This window comes from Drosophila arizonae, chromosome X, assembly GCF_054131065.1.
Source record: "Drosophila arizonae isolate 15081-1271.41 chromosome X, UAZ_ARI_1.0, whole genome shotgun sequence".
In the NCBI taxonomy this organism is placed as follows: Eukaryota; Metazoa; Arthropoda; class Insecta; order Diptera; family Drosophilidae; genus Drosophila; species Drosophila arizonae.
Genome location: NC_142927.1, coordinates 7,581,185 through 7,603,325, shown reverse-complemented (window position 1 = coordinate 7,603,325; position 22,141 = coordinate 7,581,185). Strand labels below are relative to the sequence as shown.

Here is a 22,141-nt window from a genome sequence, read left to right as displayed (position 1 = left end):
TAGAATCCTACCAAATATTCCGCACTCCCACTCTCCTCTCTCTCTCCTCTCTCTCTCTCTCCTCTCTCTCTCTCTCCTCTCTCTCTCTCTCTCTCTCTCTCTCTCTCTTTCTCTTCTTCTTCTCGCTCGTTTCTAGTCCTCGTCATCTTCAATTTGAGCATAGTAGTTGCATATAGTAATGTTTCTAAATATTTATATATCTTACGGTTAATTGCAAATAACATATCTATATCTATAACTCATAACTCACGCCATTCAAATAGCCTATTCTTCCACCATAATTGTATACTACAACCATTTGGCAGCTTTCAAGCTCTTCACCACACCGCATACACACACCTTTGCTGGCGTCATCTACTGCAGCGCTTACGCAACTACTACTTAGTCAATGCATACACCGCACATGCTTAAAAGCACCGCATCAGCATAGACACACACCACAGTGCTCGCACTGAACGCAACTAGATACTCATACAACGACGAACATCGCACGAACTTAACGAATCGAGCGAACACTGAACGAAAACTGAAAGAAATCTGAACGAAATGTACCCGCTGTTAGTTAACAGGCAAATTGTCAGATTCAAAATACATGCGACTTTCGTGGTGAGCGGACGTGTTTTTTTTATTATTGTTGGTTTTGTTGCTTCTGCCCAAGTACTCGACGTTTGAGTACACCGCTTAGTGCGCGTCGTAGATTGTGTTTATTGTTGTGAGTACTGCAAGCTGTTTTTGTTGTTGTTGTCGTTTTGGTAATTGCCTGCCATACAAACACACACATACACGCAGCTAAGTCAGTCATGAATTGGAATCGGTGCGCGCGGTCGTGTGTGTGACGGTTTGTTGTATCTGCAACTGCATCTGTATTGTTGTACCAACGTATATTTTCGTTACGGTAATATTCGTACATATTGTACTTTTTTCTATCATATTTTTTTACTGTTGTTGTTGTAGTCATGAAATGTTATTAGAAATTGACGACAAGACACGCCAAATTAATAACACAGCCCAGACGTGATATGTGTATGTGTGTGTGACTGTGTGCTATTGTATCTATGTGCACATGTGTGTGTGTGTGTGTGTAGTGTGTAGTGTAGCTGTATCTGCAGCCGTGCATCCGCAGCAGCGGCTGTGCTTAAGCAAGAGTTTTGAACGAGACCAAGTTGGATGATTCTTATTGGATTGTTGTGGTTGTTGTTGGTGCCGCTGCTTTTGTTGTTGTTGTTGCTGCTGTTGCTGTTGCGTTGCCGGTGAATGAACCCAACCGAAAAAAAAAACGCACAACAAACGTACGCGACGTACGTTTATGTACGTGTGTGTGTGTGTGCGAGTGTGTGAGACCACAAAATGGTGGTAGAAGGTAGAAGAGCATTAAACATTTCTCGAAATATTAACCCAACTGTGCACAACGGCATAAAGCCTCAAACAACAACAGCAACAATAACAACAACGAAAGGGAAGTAAGAAAAAGTCAAACGAGCAAAAGCGTCCACCGTTTTGTTTAATGTCTTTTTCACAGTTGCTTTTTGTTGTTTAACAGCAACAATAACAACAACAATAGCAACAAAAACAATGGCAACAGCAGCAAACAATTATCATTTACAATCTATCTCTCCAATTAGAACTTACACACACACGCACACGCACACATGCATACTTTTTATCTTATCAGCTATAATCTTTTGCAATCTGTTGGCAGCATTTGCGCGCAACACACAAAAAAAAAACACATCAAAACAGCTGCCTTTGAAATTGACTGACTAACTAAAGCTGTCCATGTACACCAATACATATACATAACATGCATGTATATAACACTTCTGTTATATACACGTATGTAGATTTACATAGCTGCATGCTACATGCATTACTCAGAGCTTTTTTTTATATTTTTTGTTTTTCGTCTGCGTGTGCCATATCCGATAGCCGATACCGGTTTAAGGTCTTAAGGATTCGCAACTCGATTCGCAGAAAGCGGGGTGCGCCAAAAGGTGCTCTGCCTCTCTCGCTCTCTCACTCTGCCGCTCGCGCTGCCTCTGCCAGCAGCTTGTCTTCGTCTTCTGCTTCGGCTTCTTCTGCTGCCTGTGCTCACTCAGTGCTGCTCGAGTCAAAGCTAAGCGTATGCAAAAAAAAAAAAAAAAAAGCTAAACAATTGTTGGTGCAATCAAACAAACGAAAGTGACTTTATTTACTTATGAAATTGACATCATTCTACAAATATAAATAAATATATACGATAACCAAATAAGTAAGATATCGGTTATATTATATTAATGATTAATTATGCAGTGCAGCCAATGTCCGTAAATTTAAAGCTACTTTTAGCAGTCAGCAGTGCAGAAAAGTAGCTAAACTAAAGTGTATTGAGTATCTTTTTGGCTACAAAGTATACTTCTATAGGAGATGAAGTAAAGAAGAAGAAGAAGTGAATGTGTGTAAACATTTTATCATCATACATTTTTTTTTTTTTTTTTTCAAAATAAACCTTAAATAATGAGTTCTGAAAAAAAGCCAAATATGGCACTTAACAAAAAAGGCTACTAAAAACCGGCTAAGACAGCTCTTTAACTTAGCCAAGCTGGCATCACTGAGCGCTCACCGGCCTGGCTCAGTGCACACGAAACAGTTAAAAGTTCAGGCTTCAAAATTAAAGTTCGCCCCGGTCACATGAGAATGCTGTGAACACAGCTGTACTGGGCGAGTGCTGCGGGCGCTGCGTACTGGCTCCAAAAATGATCAAATACTACGAATCGAAAGCGCCTTATCATCACACTGTCAAGGTGAATCTGCTATACATACATATGTACGTATGTAATCTAAGTGGTTCACACTTCTTGATATCTGTATGTATGTGAATATAGATATGCCGTATACAACAAATTATGATTTATGGGCAAAGCAAAGGCAATTGCCAACCTTCGCTATAACAATCATATGCTATATATATATGTGTCCGTGTGTGTATGTATGTATGTATATAGAGGTATGTCTGTATGTTTGTGCTTAAATTTACTGTAGACTTCAGTTACATAGAATTGTGCACATAAATTTGACTAAAAAACGCTAAATTGCCGGCAAAAGTCACACACAGCGTTTTCTTTATACTTTATATATATATACATACATATATATAATTTTGTACCTCTTTTTTTAGCTGCTTCTTCTTTCTTTTCTTTATTTTGTCCATTGTTCAGTTTTTTGTTACTTCTGAAAACCTTGCATAACTACAAAGGTACACAGTGGGTAAAAATGAAATAAAAAATAATTATAATATGTGCGCGGCGTGGGGTGGGGGGAGAGAGAGAGAGAGAGCACACAAAAATCAAATAATAACCCAGCCGTGTGAGCTTTCGTCTGTGTGTGTGTGTGTGCGTGCATGTACTTGTGTAATCAGCATGAAACTATGTTGTGTGTGTGTGTGTAGTTCATATGAATTTGGTGTATGGGCGGCTGCTGTAATCGTTCGTAATCATTTAAGCCGGCGCCCATAGGCAGCTACAGACCCACATACATACATATACATACTATGTAGATGTACGTACTATAATGTATATATTATATATAATATAAGTGATATACAAAACGCTGTGTGCAAGCATCTGTATAATCGTAATTGCCAGCGATATCTGGCTACCTTCTATGCATATATAAATATATATGTACATACATGCATACAAGCACACACACAGACGCATACATATACACTCATCTATGCGATACCTAAAAGCCAGACAGAGCACAGCCATATAAATGAGGTAGGGGTAGGGATAGGGGCTATGGATAGGGAGGCGGTGTTGGGGGGCAGACACTTCACAAAGCTGGGTTAGTAGTTCACCTGTTGATTGCATTGCTGCTCGCGACCGCACAGTGAGTGAAATTTGATACATACACACACACAAACACACATACACGCATACACATTCACTGAAACTCACTGAATTATCAATTTAACGGCTCTTTTGCAACTGCAATTGCACAAGTAGTGCACTAACAGCAAGCGGGAGGAAGAGAGGCAGAGGGGTAGGGGGATTAGGTCGGCAGGAAGGGCGACAGACAGAGCGAAACAACTTAACTTTAACCCGAGCTATGAGTTGGCTCTGACGTCATGGACACAGTGGAGTAAAACAAAAATAGCGAGAGCGAGATAGTATATACATACATATACAAATATATTATAAGACTCTATATCATATACTGTGTATACCATTAAACTTCCTATATTAAGAGTACATTTCCATTCTTGAAATATCCTATATAAGTCCCTATGATAGAGTAGTTTAATAGAGCTAATAAATCTACTAAATGTCCGGTATATATATATATAGTTCCAGTGTTGATCGATGATTACTCTGACAGCTATATGATATAGTGTTTCGATTCAACCAATTTCGATCTATAAAATAATTAAGCTATATTGTATTTCATAAGCATCGCTTACAAACTCACAGACTATTGGTATTGATCTTGAAAATATATACAATATATGTACTATATACTATAAATGAGTAGACATTAAGTAATTTAATATCTATATCTAATAGACCTACACATATGGTCACATATGTATACTTATCTCCAGTCTTACATACAGTGGGCACACGATGACGTGACCAACTCGCTGCTAGCTAATCACTGAAATATCTCCATTTATGGTGCGGCCGTTAAATCAATCAATATCTCATCACTCGACAGTCCACTAAAAAGTTGCCACTAAAAATTGAAGACGTTCAAGCCATTCTAACTTTTTGATGGGCCTGTGACATTGTCACGAATCTCTCAAAGTCACAATTAATGCGAAACACATTTTGAGTTGTAAAGCCAGGCACAGTGGGTAAAAAGTTGCAGCAAAACGAGCTGATAGATAAAATCTGTATCAAATCAAAGAAATGTATGCGTAACACCCATACCCAGAGCTCCATGTACTACTCAAACATATATAATGCCCGGGCCAGCTGGCCCGTCACATAACTGAACTATCAGCTATGTGCCCCATTCCACACGTTTCTTGCAAGTCGAATCCAAATTACGTAGGTTTCATATTTAATGCTCTCAGCTATATCTTTGTTATTTTATACTCTATATAGAGTTTTTCCCAAAATGCTACCCAATTTCTAATTCCGCTCATGAATTTTTGCTGTACATAGTTCTATCTATATGCAAATTGAGATAGACGTAGATGGTCCAGTAATTTCTCAATTGAACTTAATTAAAAGTGCATCGCAGGCACTGCAATCGTCTACGTATTTCTTGAGAAAATCTATTTCCATATATGGTCTATATGCGGATAGGCTAAGATGGTTGGATAAAGTCTGTTTATAGTGTATAATTTCTATTCAAAGAGGCTCAGATATTTGGACAAAGTCATTCATATAACCAGTATTCGGATAAGCTCTATCTATAGTTCAATCTACTCTCGGATATGCTCCAGATATTTAGATAAAGTCTATCTAGTAGTAGTTGTGGCATACAACTTATATTCACATAAGCTAAGATAGCTCAATGAAGCTTATCTATAATACAACCTGATATTCCGAGAAATTCTATCTATGCAAAAGTCTACATTCGGAAAGTTTCGGACATTGTGATAAAGTCTGTCATTTAGATAAGTTAATATATGTATATAAAATCTATTATACAAATTTTATTAAGTCTATCTATACTAATGTTCACATTCAGATAAGTTAAGATATGTGGATAACATCTATCAATACTAATGTCTACATTCAGAGCAGATAAAAGAGTCTATTCATACTGTCTATTCAGATAAGTTCGGACGCTTATATTTATTAGATAAGTCCAGTTTCCCTCTGGGTATACCCCTTCCTTATTACACTAGACACTTCATTGAGCTCTCGTATATCTGCAGCTAATTCCGTATATAATAATCAATTTTTCCGCTATTTGTACGATTTGTAATGTGAGAGCTCGTAAACAATATAGAGAATTGAATGCGCATTCGCAATGGCATTCTAGAGGCATGCATAAATTCATGAGGTCTGTTTGTCTGGCTTTTGGTTTCGCAATTTCGGTCTCAATTTTCTTTCAGCGAGTCGGGGCTAATCGAGTTACCTTAAACAACATCGAAGACGGTTTCATTCATAACTGCAATTCAACCAAACAGTCTTCACTGTGCCCAGCGAGTGCGAAGCTAGTGCAATGGCGTTTTAGTGGGTCAATCTGGGAGGGGGTGATGGGGGCATGGGGCATTAGAATGGCGTCATCTTTTAACAATTAATCGATGCCAAGAATTAAGTAATCGCAATTGACTTAAATTTACTGCAATTGCCATGAGGTATATGTGTATCTCCATATACATACATATATATGTATATTGTATATATATTTGTATGCTTATAAGTCGGCTAGAATATTGGATAGTAAGGTCAATAGATGACGTATGCACAATGCGCAATTAAAGATTCATTCGACTCACTGCACAGATTGAGCAGCGGGGACGCCCAGAGCCATAGACATGTGCATATCATTATAAATACAAAGCAGCAACAAATCCAGGGAACGACTAGAAAATGCCCTGTAAATTGAGTAATTCTAATTGATTTAAGAGATGAGCTTAAGATTTTGTAGTAAAGAATAGAATTAAAGTATATTAAAGTGAAATGATGCATGGCACGACTAGAGAATACCCTCTAATTGAGATATGGAGATATGGAAAAACTTTTGCGATTTCTGAAAACGCAATAGACTTCAATTAGTTGCTGAAGATGAAATCGTTAGCAACTAGAATATACTCTGTAAATTATGTTTAACTACTTTATTTCAAGGGTAGGCTTCAAAATATACTTTAGATATGTTATAGAATCAAAGATTACGATAAATAAGAAATGAAACGAAATGAAATGGCTAAATACGACTAGAGGATACGCTTTAAATTGAATGTTTCTATTTCAAAATATATAGAATGTTAGAACTAAATAGGGTATCCCCATAGTGTGGCATATCTAGTCAATTGAATTCAGAAAATATCTTGGGCATTTCTCGGGCATGCTCGTAAATAAAAAAAACCAAACACTTGAGCCGGCTGGGCGCTTTAAGTAGCGCTGAGTACTAGGCGAACGGAGATCAAACAGAAAAAAAAATAGAAAACAAAAACAGAAGAAACACGCAAGCAGACGGGAACTGCGAGAGACCAAGATACTTGGACAGTCAAAGATACATTCGGCCAGTCCGGGAGATACAAAGATACAGATACTGAGATACTTGAAAGTGTTGCGCAATTTATTGTGCGTGCGCACCAGATCTATGCATACATACATACATACACACAATACAGATATACATATAGTATATAGAGAGTTGATAAAGTACGCACTGTGCGTAGCACACACGTAATCACGAAGTTTTTGCCTGACTTCGAAATTGAGTTTCACATCGAATTGGAATGCCCGTTGCCATTCCAATTGGAACACAAGTCACGAGGGCTCAGCACAGCCAAGCGGAGCAGCGGTTCTAATCAGAGCCGCACAGAGTAGATACTAAAAGAATTGTACAAGTGTTTTTTGCTTTTTATATATTTTTTTTTCGAATTGGTTTTTGCTTTTCCCGCCACTCCACTTACTTCTAAGTAACTCTTGGCCTTGCCGTAAAGCCAACTGAGTTTATGGGATCAGCGCGTCGAGTAACTAACGTTTAAATATTTTGAGGAAACGAAAACCAGTTTTCTAAATGCGCTTCGTGCTTGACTCTGAAGTTCACTTGAGCAATTTCTTAAAAGGCAGCAAAGCACAGACAAAAAACAATATACAAAATAAAAGAAGAAGACTGCTGCGATCGGCTATTAGATACATCACTAATTATACCCTGTAAAATGAGCACAAGCAGAGGAAAAAGAGAAATGCGGCCAGTAAACGAAATCACAACCATAATTAGCCGGGAGAGTTTACTTTTTTACTTGAGCATAAATGCAACACTGATTATACCCTGTAGAAGGGAGGAAGATGAAGTAACTGGGCGGCTAGGTCACTGTGCAAAAGTAATCACAATTTGACCTGATCTCTATGATAGATGTAAGATGTGTTTTATTTGCCTTTGCAATAGATGCAGCACTCATAATACCCTGTAAAATGAGTACAAGCAAGAAGAAATGCGGTTAACTCACTCAGCTGTGTGAAAGAAATCATATGGGCAATTAAGCTTGGATATTTCGCCTCTATAATATTTATATCACTAATTATACCCTGTAAAGTAAATGAAAAGGCGGCTAGCTCATTGAAATGTATAGAATTTACCATAAATGGAGTGCACAATTAATCTCGATAATAGCTATAGCATTTGTCTTTGCAATCGATACAACTCTAAGTATACCCTGTAAAGTGACTGTCTAATGGCAATCCATGATCACAATCATATTTAGGAGGCAAAATCCTCCTTTTTAACAGCTAGTGTGTAGTATCCGCCTTTAGGATTTTAAAGCATTAAGCTTAGAGTTAGAATAGTTGCTGATTATCGATAAAAAAAACTTGTCGATAGCTTTTGACATTGTTTCTCATGGATTGTCTACTCGTCATACACTACATCTTGATGTTTATATATCTAAATTATTTTCTATATACCCAGGGTATGTGCTAGTCGATCAGTATTTGCCTTTGCCTTTGGCGCTTAGCACATACAAAGCTGCAATATCATGTATCGTCTAACCCAAACGGGATTTACCTCTTTCGATAAGCAACAACAACAATAGCGAATAACGAATATTCTCATAAAAACATAATTATTGATTGGAAGCGTAGCTTCGCCCTCTCTCTCTCTCTCTCTCTCTCTCTCTCTCTCTCTCGCTCGCTCTATGTCTAGATATGGGTTTTATGGCCAGCTCAATGCCCCGACAAGGTTTCCCGCTCACACATTTTGCAAGCTTTATGCAAGCCATATGAAATTTTGCCAACTCAACTGTAGATAGGAATCGATGCCTATCTAACTGTATTGGATTGAAGCAATTGCAAAGAGTTCTTAGGAAGTATATGGAACTAAATGAGCTATAGGGCTTATATGGGGCTCTTGAGGTTTGGATGAGCTCTATTATCTACATAGATAGCAGTGTATGGGGTTGAGGAGCTACATAGGGCATAAGGGAAGAGCAATACAGGGTAGAATAAATGAGAACTTAATGGCCTACATTCATAGACTATATAGGATCTATCATTGGCTTTCGAGGTTGAACTCATCTTTTGCAGATTAAATATAGATAAGAATTCTCTCCATAAGCTAAGGAGACTCCAAGGGTGGTATAGACTCTAGACTATTTGGCCTACACGGACGATACAATCTCAATGGGAAAACGGAGTGGTATGTGTCCTATAGGCTATAAGCACTATACAGATTGTAGAAGTTAAGTGGACTGTGGGATCTATATGGACTACGCGGATGTACAGGATGTATGAGTTGTAGCGAATCTAGGACTAGACAGCCTATATAAGCTTAGGGAACTGTCAGATCATACAGACCTTATAGAGCTTATTCTGACCACACAGATTGTATTACCTAGACAGACTAACGGAAATGTTGCGGCTATATAGAGCATACAGGCCGTAAAGATTAGATAAGCATGGGGGGCTATTGGATAGTTGAGAGTTTCTCAGGCTATATAGCTTGTATAAGGCCGTAAGGATTCTAGGAACTATAAGTGCTAGACGGTCTACAAATACTATATTAGCTTAATGGGAACTCAACCTATAAGCTTTATGGGCAATTCGAACCACATAGGCTGTACATACTGTATGGCCTACACGTACTGTATGGCCACGGGGTGTACGGCCTGGGGGGGAAGGGGGCATATGTTTGCCTTTATTGAGGTCGATTGTTCATTTATCGTCAATGTCAGTCATCAGTTGGGCTGGCTTGGCGCGTGTTTTGTTGTCTTTACACATTCCCTTGCGTGTGTGTTTCGGTCTCTTCTTCTTTCGTTTTGTTTTATTTTGTTTACATGGAGTCGGAGGGATGGGGAGGGACGTTTATATTACAAATGAAGAAGAGCCAAGTGCAGCCAGCCAGTAAGCCGGACGAGATCTGGGCGACTCCAATGTGAAACGAAAAGAACGAACAAAATGTAATTTAGGTGTTTCTCAATACAAACAGCTGGAGTTTTGCCATTTGCAGGCAACGATAAACACGCAATTAGCGTTAGATATATGTTTGGACCAACACCCAGACAAAGATATGTATGTATATATTATATGGCAGAAGCTGCAGTCGAATCGATACAGCTTGTCTAGACTTCCCATAGTTGCTTTTGTCTATCTTTAGTTTCCTTTTTTGGCAGGACTTTTGCTGCAGTTTGATGGCCAGCGTCTGGCTAAGATATGTATCTAAGCATAATCCATATAACTGTCTGTGTGTGTGTGTGTGTGCGTATCTTATCTGCAAGTTGTCGCATAAATCTTTTTGGACCGCAGCCCATTGACTTTATGGCGCCGCGTCTCAATCTATAAATCATTCCCGATTGTCGTCTGCCTAAACAGATAAAAGACTCTGGCTGAGAGCCCTAAAAAAATGAAGAACTGAACTGTAAAAAAAATTGAAGTTTACATAAATCAAATATCATTAGACGTAATTATTGCCTAATGAAATGTTAAATGTTTGAAAATATTTGATTTCATCATAGCTAATAATAATATTTGGTACCCAGAACAAACGCCCTATAGAAGAGATTGTATTGCATATTGTTAAGTTATAGCTCAATTTGACTTTGTCGGGCGACTTCTTATCGCTTCTCATTGCTCCCTCAGTCTCAGTTATTGGAATTGTATTTATTTTGTGGACACAAAGAAACGATTTACTTGACTTATTCGTTGGCCTTCGAAAAAAAAAAGAATTCTTTATCTTTACAAAGAATCGATAGCTGCTTGCAACACATGTTTGTTTATATAATATATGTCTATACATATATGAATACAAGATAAAGAACACTTAAAACTTGCTCACAGTGCATTGGTGAGAGGGAGAGAGAGACAGAGAAAGAGAAAGAGATAGTGGGGGATATTCTGTAAAGCTAACAAATCATTTGAAATCCTTGATATTTTGATTTTTGAGAATTGCAGGGAAAGGTTCATATTGTGTTTGTTTTATGTAACCTGTCCTATAATCTAAGAGATAGGATTGCTTTTAACATTGACTTAAATATAGAAGACATATTAAACATGCTTACAGGATATACACCAGTTCTATAATAGAGAGAGAGAGAGAGAGAGAGAGAGAGAGAGAGAGAGAGAATGCAAAAGAACGAAATCTAAAATCCTCTTAGGTAAATCAGTGAAAAGCCGTATACCTTACTTGAGCTATGAGAATTTCAGAGAAATGAGTAAATTTTATTCTACCTTTGTTTCTTTCATATTACGAATTAGTCAGAAAAGGCTTTTATAAAGTCTTGTATATATGTATGTATGTGTAGAATACCACATAAAGAACACTTACAACCCTTTTGCAGGGTATCAATGCCAATTAGTCAAAGCTCGACAACAATAAAATATTTAATGTGGGCAAACAAGAAATAATAATTATTTATATACACTTATTTACGATTGCACTCAACATTCTTGTGTTTTCTAAATATATCCATGTTTAATAAGCCTCCTTCAACATCCCCGAAAAACTCATAATATTCCACATTTACAGATGTGCTCATGAAAATAGTAGCGCTGCACTACACAACAAAAATAAAGCAAAAGGAACATTAATTAATCAGAAATATGTTAATGTTAATATTCGTTTCGAATTGCTTTCAAAATATTGTTTTTATCACTATATTAAGTTCTCTAACGACTTAATGCTCATTCGCACTACTCTTTTAACTAGAACAGCTGTAGGTGGAGCGTACCGCCAGACCTCCCATTCAATGAAATGAAAACTAGCAAAAAACCAAAAATTTCAAGAAAAATTTTCCAATTGCATTTCCAATCCAGAAAATACTTTTTCCATGCCTATGGTTATTTATATATATATACAATACATATATTGCTAGTAGTTTCTCGGGGGATGTTAGTTAATAGACGTCGAGCAGGGGTGGATGGCACACATGTATAGGGTATATGGTTAGGGTGGTGAATGCTGAATGTTGACCCCACAACAAATGCTCGAACTCATTTCTCCATTTCAGCGAAATATGCGACAAAGGGTGGCATTCCCTTCTATGTGATTTCACTAAGTTTTCTTTTGACTTCTTTTCTGGATATATATATTTACGCATGAAGTCTCTTAGAGTTGGGCTGAAGGTTAGAAATATATATGTATGTCTGGGGCGAACACCTGTCCCTGTTTGTTTTTATTGCTTTTGGGGTTTGTGTACATTAAACAGAGAACATGTACAACTTGTACAAAAATTTATTGACTTATTTCCTTAAAGTTGATCTATCCATCTATTTGTATATCGCAGTCGATATTACAGTATATCCTGGGCATATTTAGCTGATTTTCTTAATTTATGTATGAAAATACATAATGTAAACAGAAAGTAAGAAAATTGATAGCAAATATTGACCTTTCTCTGCAATTCTCAGAAGTGTGATTTACATCTGCTATGATTATCTCACAATTATTGAGTCTTCATATCTGTACCTCTCATTCTCTAAGTGTCTATCGTTTTCTCTGTGTATCCCCTGATATTGTTCTATCTCTCTCTCTCTCTCTCTCACTCTCTCTGTGTTTGACTCTCACACTTTTTCTGTCTTCCATATTTCTTACTATTATTCGTGCGGTATTCTCCGGTAGTCTTCTGTTTCCCTTTGAACCACTCTATCTTTTTTTACCTTCTCTTCTCATGTTGTCCTTTGCTTGCCTCTTTATGCTTTCTCTCGCTCTCTTCCTACCTATCGCCTGTGTCTGATTCTTACCGTCTTGTTAACATATTCGTCCCCTTTCCTATTCCCCCTCTATCTGTCTGTCAATCTAGATCTGGATCTAGATCTGTCCAACAATCGAACTCTCTTTCTCTCTATCCCTCTCTCTTTCTCTCTTTCTCTCTTTCTCTCTTTGTCTATATTTTGTGTGTTTCTTTATTTCAATCTCTAATTTCCTGTCTCCCTGATTGTCTTTTGTCCCCTCCCTCTCTTCTCCCCTTTTGACACCCTGAACGTTCCCAACTTCTCTTCAAACTCAATGTCAGCATTTTTCTAATTACCGCCCTTCTATGCAATTTTCATGAACTCAATTAGCTTCGAGATCTTAATGCCGTATAGTCCATATTGTTTGCGTGTGTGTGAGTGTATTTGTATAGCAAACACTTATAGCTAGGCTCATAATTCCAGACAATTTTCGTACTCTATAGAAGTGGATTAGCACAAAGGCAACAAAATGATTTGAGTGAAGCATTCAATTTGCAATCGGCTGGCGATTTTGTGAGACATACACTAAATGCGCAGCTAGTCGTATCAAGGTGCACTAGATATTTACACAGAGAGAGAGAGAGAGAGAGAGAGGGCCCCCTCTAGAAGTCGGTCAGATTTGCATGCAAATTGGATGCAAGGCAAATTCTTATTTTTATTTATTTTTTTAATGCCTCAAGCCGGTTAACAGCTGCATGCAATGCAATGGACAAACCCCTGTACCACCCGCTGTAACCGACCAGCTGCATGTGTGTGAATGTGTGTGTGTGCGTTTGTGTCAACCCCAAGGCAAGGCACGGGGCAATCTTCGTGTTAAACAATTGTCAACTCTGGCGTTAAATATGGGTGAAAAATATTGATTACATTGGTAAACGCAGGCGCAAGCAAAGCCATACATATATATATGCATATAGATGTGTATGTATGGGTATACATAGCTATTACATACATATGTAGATCGAAATTCTGCATATGTTTAACCATATGCGCATTTCATTACCGCACAAAAGGTACGCGCAAAAGATTAGCTATCAAGTGACCCAAATGCAGACACACACACAAACACACACTCATATATACATACATAACCAATATCTACATATCTATAGCCATATCTATAGCTATATCTACATACACTCAATTCAGCTCACTTACGTCTATGAGCCGGAAGAAATAATAATTATTTAGAAATTGCTTTGCTTTGGCTTTGGCTTTTGTTGTTTTTGTTATTTTCTGCTATTTTGTTTATGCACATTTTTCACAATTCTTTGGCCATGCCCTAATGAACAATAATAAATGATTTGAACAAATTTGTGGCAAAAAAAAAACACAGCAATTCGCAACAGTTGGCAGCAAAAAGAGAAAAAAGGCAAGAGTTAAGGCAGAGAAAAAAATGCCCAACTTGGATATACCCTCACTAAGTTTAATGCGACTTTTTGAGACTCCATAGAAGTGTATGGGATGGCGATGGGAGCGCTCTATATAACTATTCATATGTATATGAATATCATATTGAACTAAGTTACACTAATCTAACTAACTGATACTAAACTAAATGTTGCACAAAAAACTAAATAGAACTAGCTCTTATATCTTCTGAGATCGACGCGTTCATACATACGGACGGACGGACGGACAGACAGACGGACAGGGCCAAATCGACTCAGCTCGTCGTCCTGATCAAGAATATATATACTTTGTGGGGTCTGCCACGTCTCCTTCTACCTGTTATATACATTTCAACAAAACCATTATACCCTGATTTCCCATTTTCAATGGGTTCAGGGTATAAAAACTCAATATCAATATCCAAATGAATAACATTATATGTTGAGCTTTATGTTCATTTCAAATTGTTGTTAAAGTATTTATTCAGTTCGTTTATCACTAAGTTTAGTAAACATTGAAATTACTAGTAATTTATCTACGCCTGGTGATGTTAGTCTGAGACACAAGGTTGATAATACAATATAAAAGAAGCTCTACCTATAAAAAAAAAAATAAAAAAATATGTCCAACATCTAGTACAACTGAGCACTATTGTTATTTTAGGTATATATACATACTTGCCTAAGTATATATACATATATATATGTACATGTGTTTTCATAGAAACTCTAGTTTCCCAGCTATAAGGCTTGGAACTGCACTGAAACAAAAGTTTTTTAAAGATTTTAATTGACTTGTGGTAAATGCACGGAAAAGTTGTTGATGCTAATTTGAAAGGTATAGAGGCATAAAGGTATATATGTATATATACAGCTATACTTAATCTACATACATTTAAAATTGCATATCTGTAGCTCCAATAGCTGTACATATATTTATTTATATACATATATAGTCTTGATCAGGCTAAACGACTGTTCGTGTCGTGTCTTGTTAGCCTTGTTCATCTGACCGTTTGTTACGTCTGTTTAAGCCGATCTGAAAAAAAATGTATATATGTATATGTTTACATATATATATTTTTATATTTACATATATATGTATATATCTACACATATATAGTATTATTTACGTTTGTATATATACATACATATATACAGTCTTAATGTCTGTTTGCAAAACCAATTACAAGCGGAATTCCCGTTCGCAATAGATTACATAGAGGGTCAAACGGTTGTTTCCCCAGATATTGTTCTACTTTCGCATTTTACCTGAGACAAGAAAGGTCTGCCCTTGACTGTCATATGCCAAATCCCGAGCACAGATGTCACGTAAAATTGCAATTTTACAAGAGATGTGAAGGAAAGTCTCAAATGGGCCTAGGGAGAATAACAAATTTCAGTTCGAATAGAGCTCAGCGTAAGGCTATAGCTATAAAGAACATTTATCAACTGAATTATTATAGTCAGTTCAGGAATAATATTGAGACTATTATCTATTATCTCAGAACACTGGGGGATTACCTTAAAGGGAATAAATAGAAATTCTTGAATATACACCAAATTTTTATATTTTGTTTTTGAACATACCCCGTATATTCATATATAAGGGGTATATAGCTATAAACCTTCTGGACGAATCGGTTAAAACTTTTTTTCTACAGGTCTTTAAGGTAGGGCTTGGAAAATATACAAGTGGAGCCCAGAGTGACTTTACCTAGGGCTAAGATTTTTCAATAATTATTTAAAGATGAAAAATAACAAGTAAGAAGGCTCCAGTCGAGACTGCTCGACTAGGAGATACCCTGAACCCTCCAAGATGATATAATTATCAGTCTGGACTTCTTTTATGCACACATACATACACATGCACTTATAAGCACGCGCTCTGCTGACTGCGCAGTTAGCAGCGACTGCGCTTGGGCTGCGCTGCAATGTGGGCAATATTATGAGAATTTATTTGTTGAATAATTTCGTTTGTAGACATACGATCTTAATGAAACTTTCAGAGCGTAATCATATGGTTAAAATATGTGTACATTCCAAAGCACAAGTCTCTAGTACTTGAAATGCGTTTTTTACAAATTGGGGGCGAAGGGGGCGTGGTATCCAAAATCTGTAAATTACAAAATCTTTGTGTCCATTAACTCTATATACAACGCAAATTTGGAGTCTCCAGGTTTAAAAGTGTTCCAACTAGGATGAAAAAACCAAGTCGATTTTTCGATTATTCTCGATAAAAAAGTTATCGGATGAGTTATCGAAAAAATAAAGCAAACTCGTACTGCCTATGGTATTCACGAGTATGCATGCCAAATTTCAGCTCTCTAGCTCTTATATCTTCTGAGATCCTTTTGCTCATACGGACGGACGGACGGACGGACGGACGGACGGACGGACGGACGGACAGACGGACAGGGCTATATCGACTCAGCTCGTCGTCCTGATCAAGAATATATATACTTTATGGGGTCTGTGATGATTCCTTCTGCCTGTTACATACTTTTCACAAAACCATTATACCCTGATTTCCCATTTTCAATGGGTTCAGGGTATAAAAATAATATAATATATAATAGTTTTAAATGGTACACAAAGTACTAAACTCTCTCTTTCTCCTTCTCTGCTCTCAACTTACAGATAGAAGAATTCCGTATAGCTAGAGGCGTTATGAAAACGCCTAGCGATTGATACAGCCAAGGGAATATAAATTGCAAGTAAGCAAAGTTATGATATAGTAGAACCCATCTCTCGATATCTATCTCTCTCACTCTCATTGATACAATGTAAATCTGTTTCAGAATTTCTTGCTTGCTGGGACTTTGGCAACAATCTCAATGGTGGGCGGATATACACGAGTGACTTCCAACTATCTTCCACTCCAAATCCCTTCGTACTCCCCAGCCCTGTCCCCCCTCGACGAGCGCTACGGCCTAAGATGTCTGACACATTAGCCAGCGAGCGTAACGCCCCGGCAAATGGAACTTTAAGCGATACGATTGAGTCTATTGAGGATGCCCAGCTGTTGCTTGATTCGAAATCGAATTCGAAATCGAAGGTATTCAGCGACTATATAGTCCAGGAGGAGCCATTGAAGATTGTGGAGCCGAGCGATAAGCTGGAGAAGAGTGTGCAGGAGAAGGAGAAGGAGAAGGTGAAGAAGTGCGTCACATTCAATCCGAATGATGAGAAGATACGCAAGTTCACCACGGGCGATCCCATTGTCGATCAGCAGAATCCCTTCAAGAATGGCCTCATAGATAGCAGTGGCAAGAAGAAGACGCCGCCGCCGGTGCCCACCAAACGATCCACGCTGAGTGTGAGGAAGACGGTGACCCAACAGTTGCGTGAACGTGAACGCGAAAAGGAGAAGGAACGCGAGAAGCTCAAGGAGCGCGAGCTCGAGGAGAAGTCCCTGAAGGACAAGGAGCGCGAACAGCTCAAGAACGAGGCGAACAATCGCAAGAAGGCAGAGCTCGTGGGCGACGATTTCATCACCACCGAGGAGGTACTTAAGCAATCGAAGTATGTGAAGACCTATATCAAGAATCCGGATGCATATTTTGTCTATGATCCCACGGTGCTGGCGCGTCTGAAATTCGAGGAACTACGCGAGATATCCGGCAAGCCGCCCAAGCGTAAACAGGTCTGGACGAACGGACAGCAGGCGGCGCATCGGCTCAGGGAGGCAAAGACGCCGGCAACGAAGCTAGCGAAGCAGCAGGAGGCTAACGGTAAACCGAAAACGGCCACGTTCAAGAAGTGCTCCAAGCCCAATTATCCGGAATTGGCCAATCTGAAAATACGCACGGGCACCGACACCAACGGCGTCTACTTCAATCCCGCCGAGGTGACCAAGAATGCCAAGAAGTTCGACGAGCGCGTGAAGAAGCTACAAATCAGTTCCGACGACGATCTGGACGAGATCGACGGTCCGTTGACCAAGAGCGAGTCCAGCGACGAACTAAATCCACCGAGTGCCGAGGACGATCCAGCCACGATGACAACGAATGGAAATGGGAATGAAAATGGGAATGGGAATGGGAATGGGAATGGGAATGCAAATGGACACCCTTTGGGCACCTTCACCAACACCATTAGCTCTGAGGAGTTCCATGCGTATCTGGAGCGCAAGGGCCTGGCGCTGATGCCCAAGCGGGAGATCAACAGTCCCACGCCCACGACGACGCCCAAGTCGACGCCGGCAGCGACGCCGACGGTGACGCCAACGCGTGCTACGGCCGAGGAGCGACGTCAGCAGGTGGCCGAATCCTTGGCAGCATTGCGCAAGAGCAATACCAAAAAGCTATCCGTGCTGCAGCGCCTCTCCAACAGTCTCTTTGCCACGCGCCGCAAGACCACGCCCAAGGCCGTGCTGCCGGCGCCGCGCAGCGTCTACAGCGACGCTGCGGAGCCGAAGCAACTGAGGACGCCCGCAGAGATGCGACGCATCCTGCTCGAGAACCAGCCCAATGGCCAGTTGAGGCAGGAGCTGAGGCAGCCTCAACCTCAGCCACAGCCACGCTCCAAGCCCACGCTGGAGGCCAGACTGGAGCCGGTGCCGTTCCAGCGCAGCACCGTCGAGCGTCAGAGTCTAATTCCGCGCCGCGTCTCGCCGCCGGAGAACAATTTGAATCGCTTCACGCGTTCCGCCTCCATGGATCGCAATCAGATCAAGCTGCACGGCCAGCGCACCCTGAGCCGGCTGGAGAGCGTGGGCCAGCGTCGATCCGTGGCCTCCAACGAGGAGCGCAGCAGCAACAGCCACAGCCACAGCAATAGCAATGGCAATGCCAGCAGCAACAGTTGCAGCTATCCCATAGCCACATCGACGCCGGTGCGCAAGGCTCTGGAGACGCAGTCGAGCAATCAGAATGAATGGGAGCAGCTGAGGGCGATCAAGGAGGTAACCGATAGACAGCTCTACAACAAGGTCATGCAGCAGCAGCAGCAACAGTTGCAGCAGCAGCAGCAGCAGCAATTGCAGCGTCAGCGCCAACGCCAGAGCGAGGAGAATATTTATGAGCATCTGCAGTCGCAGCAGCTGGCGGCGCCGGCGGCATTTGTGCGCGGCTCCGTCCAACGCAATACCTATGCTGGCGTCAGTGGACGCAATCGCCAAATGCTGCAGCAACAGCAGCAGCAACAACAACAGCAACAAAAGCAGCAGCAGCAACAGCAGCAGCAGCAACAGTTGCCCGCGCGCTGCCAGAGCGTGCTGGATGAGCTGATTAGCCCGCCGGAGCGGGGCATGCGGCGTGGCTACGAGAGCGAGAACGAGAACGAGACGCCAGTGGTGCTGCGACGCAAGGAGGCCAATGCCGGGCGACGCATCGGCGGCCTGTTGACGCGCGACGAGATCCTGGAGAAGGTGAAGGACTTCTGTCGCAAGTCCATCAATCGCACGCCGGCACCGGCGGCCAAAATGCAGCCCATCTATGAGCGTCACAATGGCCAGCAACAGCATCCGGCGGACATTTCGCCCGTGTCGTATGCCTCCGTGGAGACGCAGAAGCGTCCCGCCTCCCAGCTGAGTCTGGCCCGGCCCCAAGTGCCGCTGCGTGTCCAAAGCCTGCCGCGCTCCAGCTACGCCGCCACCGCCTCGCCCATCTATGCGCACGTGAACAAGCGCAACAGCCTCCTGTCCAACGAGTCCGAGCAGTATGTGTCCAATCAGCAGCTGCTGCAGCGCCAATCGCTGGTCACGCTGACGCCCACGGAGTACGTGCTCATCCAGACGGAGGATGGACTGCAGGCGGCCAAGCTGATCACTGACTACCAGCACAATAGCAGCTTGTATATGCAGCCGCAGTATATACGGGCGAGTCCACAGGGCTACGTGCGCATCGAGGAGCTGGCAATGGCACAGCAGCAACAACAACAGTTGCAGCAGCAACAGTTGCAGCAACAACAACAACAACAGCATGGCCGTGCCACGCCTCTAATCCTAGATCGTGCCGCACAGCAGACAAGCCAAATCTATTGGACGCCGCAGCATCAGCGGCTGCAGCAGACGCAGCAAGCGAATCAAGCAAATCAGCTGACGCTACAGAAGACACCGCGCATGTATCCAGTGCCGGCGCCCAGGCTGCACATGCCGCAGGGCTATGTCCTGGCGAATGGCCAGGCATATGCAACAGTTATGCCGGCGCCAAGAAACCAGGCAAACAGGCAGCAGTCGGCCAGGAATGCGTCCAATTGGGACTGCAGCTCAGAGGCGGGCGAGATACGACACATATTAGATAAATCGTTGTAGGGTAAGTTAACCAATACCAAAATTGCATTAAGAATAATATAAACAGCAAATATGTGAGCAAATTTAAAAATTGCGCCTTAACCAAAGTTTACGTGTGCCCGTATCTGCGAACACACAGAAAATGGCTTAAAAAATACCCAACACCACAGTATCGAACAGTGTTATCGATATATCGCCGTGTAGCGCAGAAAACATCTGCTTGATTGTGTATTGTATCTATGTGCGTGTAGTCCAAACACAAAGGTTGACGCGTTAGGTAGGAAATTGCGACGTACGTGCATAGCAGCGGCCATCTGCAGACAGAGTTATTATCTACATTTGTGAGTTAACAATTGTCAGAAGATTCAAGGTCCTTCACTTATCAGCCGACAGCTTGATAAATCTGAATATTGAGACAACTAAACGACGCAAGCACAAAAGTGATTTTATAAATGTGAACGCGTTTACACACATACACAGGCAGTGTGTTTACATATATATGCATTGTTTTTAAACGAATTTGGTGAGTATGGGTTCAAAACAAACCGAGTTATCTATGTGTGCGTGTGTGTGTGTGAGTGCATGTGTCAGTGCATCCACGTTCAGTACGTTCATTTGCACAACAAATGCAGAAATTTGCGTAATAACAACACACACACACACATGCAGAGAGAGCGCTGTTATAATTTGTTGTTAATTCTAAAAGAAAAAAAAAAGAACACCAAATCGAATTGCTAAAATTTTAACTTAAACTGTCAAACACATTCGAGACCTTTCACGCAAAAGCACAATAAATACAATTCCCAGGTAAAGATAGATATATACACATACATACGTACGTATGTGCACCGACATACAAATCTATATAGTCCGAGGCCCGGACAAAACAGCAGTAAATTCGCGCACACACACATGCACACGTATCTGCAAGTGCCAACAGTGCATGCATACATACATATGCAAATAAATACATACATACATGCATGCATGAATGCATTAGCATGAGCAACAGTGCAGCTCAGTTCCTTGCGAGATTTTAAAGGAATATATATGTATGTATGCATGTTAAACTTAGAATAAAATTAGACAATTTATAAAAAATAATATATTAAAAAATAACAATAATAATATTATTATAAATAATAAAAAAGGCATTAACTAGTTATTCTATGCAATTTAGCTATAAAACAGCGTTCTTAGCTCAAAATTAATAAATAAAATAAAATAAATAATTTTTAAAAAGCAGAGCATATTTTACACAAAACAGACAGCAAAATATTTAGCTATAAAGCAGCGTATTTTAAAGCCATTTAAAAGGTATTTAACTAACCACATTTACGCTCTAACAAAAAATAAATAGAATTGTCTATAAAACAGCCGCATTTAAGGCTCAACAGTCAATCATCAAACAAATATATATATATAATAGTAATGGAAAACAGATTCAGCACTAAAACACATTTTAAGCTGAAAACAGCACACTATAAAAATTAAAATACGAATACATATATAAAACAGTCAAATCAAAAACTAGTCGGTAATTTGTCTTTTGTAAGAACCGTCAGTAGGGAAGTAGGCTTTTGTAAGAACAGTCAGTTAGAGCTGTAGAATCGTTCGCTTAACAACACTGTTCAGCATCAGTCCCAAAATAGAAATTGTCGACAAAAATTTGTGAAAAATATATTACA

The 22,141-nt window shown here is 40.2% G+C and overlaps 1 protein-coding gene across 4 annotated transcripts in view; it reads left to right on the top strand.

Moving 5' to 3' along the window:
• Window positions 1-582: 582 nt before the first annotated feature.
• Window positions 583-22,141, top strand: part of LOC108619812 (uncharacterized) — a 22,014-nt gene continuing 455 nt past the window's right edge. The window contains exons 1-3 of one of the 4 annotated variants that reach the window (XM_018016586.2): window positions 583-895; window positions 16,859-16,935; window positions 17,020-20,475. In XM_018016586.2, coding sequence (XP_017872075.1) covers window positions 17,157-20,474 — 3,318 coding nt within the window. In that variant the 5' untranslated portion in view covers window positions 583-895; window positions 16,859-16,935; window positions 17,020-17,156 and the 3' untranslated portion in view covers window position 20,475. Of the gene's footprint in view, window positions 896-2,511; window positions 2,804-16,858; window positions 16,936-17,019; window positions 20,476-22,141 lie in introns of those variants that run through there. The other 3 variants (XM_018016587.2, XM_089475428.1, XM_089475427.1) reach the window with 3 other exon arrangements.